We start from the raw sequence: 6,000 nt of genomic DNA on the forward strand, positions 1-6,000 counted from the left end.
TTCATCTTCCCAGGAGTTGGCTGGCCCATGTGTCAGTACCTTCTCCAGCCACATCCAGCATGGTGGTCATGGTGAGGGGCTCTCAGGCCTGAGTGCAGCAGTGACCATCTAGTCCTAATGTACTCCATGGCTTCGCCTCTCCTGCTCTCCCCCCGCCGCCAAGTCCTCACCCTTTGTTCAGAGTGCCTCTCACATAGCGCCCTCTGTCCCCGCTTGTGGTTCCTGGGCCCGTGCCAGACAGACACTAACGGGAGAGGAACAAATAGCATCATTGTGTCATCTGTGTGTTTGCCCTAGCTCGGACAGCGAGAAGTCCTCCAGAGCTGCTTCCAGCCTGCTGGCCAACATGTGGCAGTACACCAAGCTGCACCGGGACTACAAGATGGTACGTTCCTCCCTGAGCCGGTGCACTCGACACTAGCTCGGCTGAGGGTCTTGCTGGGTGGCTCCGCTCTGGGGCGGAGCCAATGCTCTCTTTCAGGTTGGCTTGCACAAGGTGGGGATCTCCCTGCTGTTGATCTGAAGGCATTGTCTAGACTAGGACAAAAAGTGTATCATTAGCGTGCGTTAGCGGCCGTAGGGTAACCTAGAGAGCTGGTCAAAAACATTTCAACGCAACCATTTTCCATGGGGAAATGCAGTTTTGTCAAAAGCCGCACATTCTGTGGGAGCGTGCTGTTCTCAGTGGGAAAGCATCAAAGGGTTTTGTTTCGATAAAGTCAAAGTGTTTCACTTTGACTTTATCGTTTTCATTTCAGTTTGATGTATATTAGAATTTCAGTATTATCTTTATGGACTTTAGAGTACATATCGTGTTTTATATGGTTTCAGCATTGTCAAGAATGTCAATGTTTTTGAATCCAAACTTTTCAGAAGTTGTGCTCTGTGGACAATGTTGACTTTTCACTCCGGTTTTGAAATTTGTTTTTGTTCCAAATGTCGGAATTTCCCGCCGAAGGGAAATTCTGTTTTCCTACCTGCCCTAGTAACTCCCCTGTGCTAAGGCTCTGTGGTGACAGGCAGGGAGCTTGCGTGCTTCTTTCATGGTAGCTCAGTCGAGTTAGCTTAACTCAACTGCAAAGCCCCATCAAGATGCAGCCTAACACATCTGCAGCTGGCTGTGTTGGAGCTCAAACTAGATCAGCTCTGTGTGCATTAAAGGCACTGATGCCTGTCTAGATGTGTCAGCTAACATGATCTCATTGAATCCTAGTCGAGGCAAGGCCTTGTGTGGACTGGGGATCCTCCTTTCATTCTTGTTTGAGCAATGAGGAGGAGGCAGCCGGAGCCCAGGCACGTTATAGGGAATAATTCATACCCAGGAAGACACAAGTGCAAATGGCCTGGGGTCCAGCAGATGGTGGTGGTGGGTGGGAAGAGGCTGGTGTTCAAAGGCCAGCACTTTAAGAACTGGGAGTTCAGTCAGCCTGGAGGGGGGTGTAACAGGGTCTCCCCAAACCCCACCTTGGTTTCCCCACTCCTGAGTAAGCTGGGAGACCAACTCACTAGCCAGTGCATCAATGAACCTCCTACCACGGTCACTACTTCATTGGCTTTTCCCAGGGCTGCATTGTGCAGACACAGTTCAGCTTCAGTCCCAACAGGAAAACCCAGGCCCTGCTGCCTGCCCTGGGCCCTGCAGGGCTGCTTCTGCTGCTGCCCACCCAGCAAGGCTCCCCAGCCAACCCTTTCCCCTAGCAGAATGGCACGGTCCCCTCCAGAAGCCTTCCCATGGCTCTCCCCCTTAAGTGAGCTGCTGGTTGGCCTGTTATCTCACCAGCTGGGAGGGGCAGCTGGTTAGTGACAGGTGGAGACTAAGCCCGATTCTCCCCCCCACTCCACCCTGGGACAAGAGTACATTGGGAAGGCAGTGGGGAGCTGTGGCACCCCTAGCGGTCTGCACCAGTAAATGATTGTCCTTGTGTTCAGTTTTCTGCCTCCTGGGGATTTTAAAACCATCTAATCTTCTGAGTCAGGGTGTGGCCAGTCACCCGCCGCAGGGAGGAAGAGTGACACATACCCAGCACCTACAAGGATCTCTTTAACCCTAGGCTTGTCGAGAGCTTTGGGGCAGGCTCAGGGCATGACATCCCAGGTGACTAGGGGCTTCTTCTTGCATCCAAGCAGTGAGCACAGTCAGCTGATAGGGCCTGTTCTGCAGGGACCTCAACACAGCACTCCCTAAACTTCCTGGGCTCAGCATGAAACCTGGGCTGAATTCTCCCCGGGGCAGCTTCTTCCTTGCTTGCTCCAATTCCCGATTGAGACTCTGGAGGGGATGTCCCCAGGACATGGCACAGGGATTGCTGGGGGAGCTCCAGGTCACCTAAGTGAGGCTCAACTGTGAGCCACAGCTCCCACTGCAGCCCATAGAAACTGTGGGTCCCATCATCACCTGCTCCATCTTGATCTGAGGTGCTAAGATGGAGCCTGGTGGGCTGGGGCCTGTCACCTCTTGCAGGAGACTCCTTGGTACTCAAAGTGAGGCCATCTGCTCCGTTTTATGCAAACTAGATGTGCCCTTGGAGTCCTGGGGAGATGCCAATGCAGCCCTGGGTTGGGCAAAGTGTGGGTGCCCTCGGGATCGATGCACCAGTTGGCTGAGCGGGATGCCTAGGAAATTGAGAAGCAGCCTGTTAATGGGAAATACGCAGGGTCCCCATTCTTCTCAGACTGTCCCTCGCTGCCTCACCGCTCCTGGTCCTGGCTTCGCTACAGCGGCATCCTCTCTCCTCTTTGATTTCCTTGGCCCTGTAGCTCGATGTAACTTTGCTCAGAAATGAAAGGATGGCGATAACCATTCAACCCCTATCAGGGAAAAATGGCCTTGGAGGAACCAAGGAAGGGGACAACTTGTCCTGTCGGCCCTCAGTCTGGTTACAGCCTTACCTTGGCGTGACCCGCCTAGTGCTGCGCGACCCCGGGGGGCCCAGGAAAAAGAGAGGTTTTCTGTGGCCCATATTTTTAAGCGTGATGAGTGATTTGGGGGACCCAACCTGAGACCTCTTCACAGGGGCCTGACTTTCAGAGGGTGGGTCTCGCCCACTTTAGAGAACACAGGGCTCAGCCGAAATCTCTCTCCTTAGGACCAATCTGTTTGTGTCTTGCAGAAGGGCTACCGGAAGGAGGATTTCCTAGCTCTGTAAGGACGAGCATCCCAGGAGCGGCAGAGACGGGACTGACCAGCCCTAACTCTCCCAATGAAAATTGCCCTCACAGCAGCATAGACTGAGTCTCTGCCCCACGAATCCCGCCTTGCTGCAGCTCCCGTTCTCCTCCATCTAGACCAGCAGCAGCTTGGCCTGCCTCATTTTTGCATTCATTACAGCTTCTTCTTCAAGCATATTGGGAGCCTCTCCTCCCCTGGTGACATCAGAGGCAGCCTTCGCTCCAGCAGCACTGCTCTGGGCATGCTCCAGGGAGAATTCAAAGGACTCCGCTTGGCAGGCCCTGCAGATGTCACAGGAGTCCTGCCAGCACCTGTAAGGACACTAAGGGATCTTTGCACAAGGTCTTCTTGGACCTCTGGATTACTCCTAATGCAGTATGTCTCTATGGTTATTATTCCCTGCGCACACCCACCTTCCCATGGACTTGTATTTTTTAAATTAAGGAGGAGCTCGGCTCTGTCCGGGGGTCTGTGGGATTTCAAGGGGAAGGCATGCACACAGTGGGACATTGGTGTCAGGAGCCCCAGGCTTCCGGGGGCTAGTGGGGCCATACTTGTCTAGTTGTGGTGGGTGTCTGGGGCTTGTCTCATGCTCACAACATATTGGGAAGCAGGGGTGGCATGGTTATGTTGTGGTGCTTGTGGATCTGGGTTGAAAGAAATATGGCAAGATAAACACAGGACAGAGCTTTCAGAGCTACCCAGGGGTGTTATTCACCCCTTCTTTAGCGCTAGTTACCCTTTACACAGCCAGAGTCCCAACTACAGCCAGACCCTCATCCCAGCGCCTGTCAGAGGGTGAGCTGGCCGGCCCTATGCCAGTCAGAGGGCAGCTCCCTCTCTAAAGCTGCTCCAGGGCCAGCCTCGCTCTGGCTTTCTCCACCTGCTTCCTGGGAGCTGTTGTTCTCAGCCCAGCAGCACTTCCTCAGCTCCCGGTGCAGGTAAGCGTGTGCGCTGTTAGCTAGCGGGAATGCCTGGCATGCGCTGACAGTGACCCTGGCCTTGTTACTCCCCAGCCTATTGCAGGGCCACAGCTCGCTAGGAGACATGGGCTCATTAACAGAGTTGCTAAAGGTCGTTTGCGTGTAGTGTATTAAAATGAGATTCAAGAGAAGGTATGTGCTGGGCTGCCGGGCTGCACTCCATGCAGGCTGGGTTTTGTGCTCCGGGTTCCCGTTGCTGGCTGCAGGCTGTATTGGTGGGTGGGGTCGTGCTGCCCATTGGGTGTGTTTAGCTCTGCACTAACACAGCCTAATACAAACAGCTGCGGAAAGTGGTTGCTGCAGGAACAAACCAAACACTGTGGAGAAACTTCAGTGTCTGAGCACTTGCGACCTTTCTCCCTAATGTAATAGGGAAGGGCCCAGCCAGTGGCTAAAGGGAGTCAGTCTGAGCTGCCTGGGACAATTATCCTTGCATCTGAATTACATTGCCCTAGAATGCTTGCGCTCGCATGGAAACCTGGACACACCTGTATGATGAAGGGCTGAACTTTCTTGTTCATTGAAGACTCTGCTGCCGGAGTGCCCCAATCGGGTGTCCTCCTCGTAGTCCAAATCGGATCATGAAATTCTGCCCAGATTCAGCTTCATTTGTCTTTCTAAAAGCTGGGGCATTGCTGGCATAGAACAGGTTCTGTGTTCCCCCGCGGAGGGGGCATTTCACTGGCTGGGGAGGTGGTTCTTGTATTAGCTGTACAGTCTGAAGCACTTTGGGATGAAAGCTGATTAAACTCCTGGCTTGGCCTGTGCACTATGTTTGGTCGATTATTGGAGTGTTAAACAGCCCTCCTGGCTCCCGCACCTGCCCTGTGTGATGGGAATGCTGCTGGTTCGGGGCCTCGGACTGGGAGCTGCTCACTGGGGAACAAGGGACAGGCTGGGAGCCCTGCCGCCTGAGCCATTTAAAATGCAACTGGACAAAACACCGGCGATTATAGCAGGGACCAGTCCTGCTCTGACCCCCCCAGCAGTGGGACTAATCTCTCTTCCCACCTCGACCTCGCCTTTGTTAGCGGGGGCCCAGGCTGGGATCCACTCGCTATGGTGGCAGTTTGGTTTTCCCTTCAGAGGGCATGAGGCTCTGACCGGTGAACAGGAGATGCTGTATAAGTGCTGTCCTGTGCTGCCTCTCTGGTGTTTCCCTATAGAAAGTAAGTCAATAGATAAGCAGAGAGCCCAGGGGATAGGGTAGCAGCAGAATGGATCAGGGGAGTCTGGGTCATTCTGATAAGAGAGGGAGCTTCAGCAACAGGCCCAAACTGCATCAGAGGAGACGGTTCAGTGCCTGGGACAGAAACTTGAGGCCAGATGCTGCTCCCGGTGACACCAGGGTACTGCTGCTGGGGAGGGACTCTGGTTTGACCCCAGCGTAGCAGGTACCAGAGTCTGGACTCCAAGCCCTTGGCTGATGCCCAGCAGGGTTCCCAGGTGAGGCTGGCATCTCAGTGTGTTTGTCTTCCCCAGCCAGGAGTGGTGTCATTTGTTTTCCCTAAATAAAGGCCTTGACCAGGGCGTGGCTCGGAGTTCTTTGTGGTGTGTTTATGAGAAGGAAGAGGGGGAAGGGCAAGGATGCTGCTGTCAGGTTAACGCTCCCTCTACGTTCTAACCCAGCATACTATCCACGGGCAGGCGAGCAGGGGCCAGCAGCAGAAGACAAGCTGTAGCCTGAGTGCAGCACCTCCTAGCCACAGCAGGGTAACGTCCCGCCTCTGTTTTTCTTATGAAGGTCTCTTCCCAGCTAGGTATAGCTCAGCTGAGGTAACCCCCAGAGGAGCCCTGCCAGCTAAACCTTCCTTACTGCCCATCTGACCAAAAAGTTTCCTGACACTA

At 54.0% G+C, this 6,000-nt stretch overlaps 1 protein-coding gene across 1 annotated transcript in view; it reads left to right on the forward strand.

Annotated features, from left to right (window-relative positions):
- PKP3 (plakophilin 3) overlaps nt 1–4,919 on the forward strand; it is a 30,753-nt gene extending 25,834 nt beyond the window's left edge. The window contains exons 12-13 of the mRNA XM_024111623.3: nt 298–385; nt 3,111–4,919. Coding sequence (XP_023967391.2) covers nt 298–385; nt 3,111–3,146 — 124 coding nt within the window. The 3' untranslated portion in view covers nt 3,147–4,919. The remainder of the gene's footprint in view (nt 1–297; nt 386–3,110) is intronic.
- The last annotated feature ends 1,081 nt before the right edge of the window (nt 4,920–6,000 follow it).

This window comes from Chrysemys picta, chromosome 4 (assembly GCF_011386835.1).
Source record: "Chrysemys picta bellii isolate R12L10 chromosome 4, ASM1138683v2, whole genome shotgun sequence".
NCBI lineage: Eukaryota > Metazoa > Chordata > Testudines > Emydidae > Chrysemys > Chrysemys picta.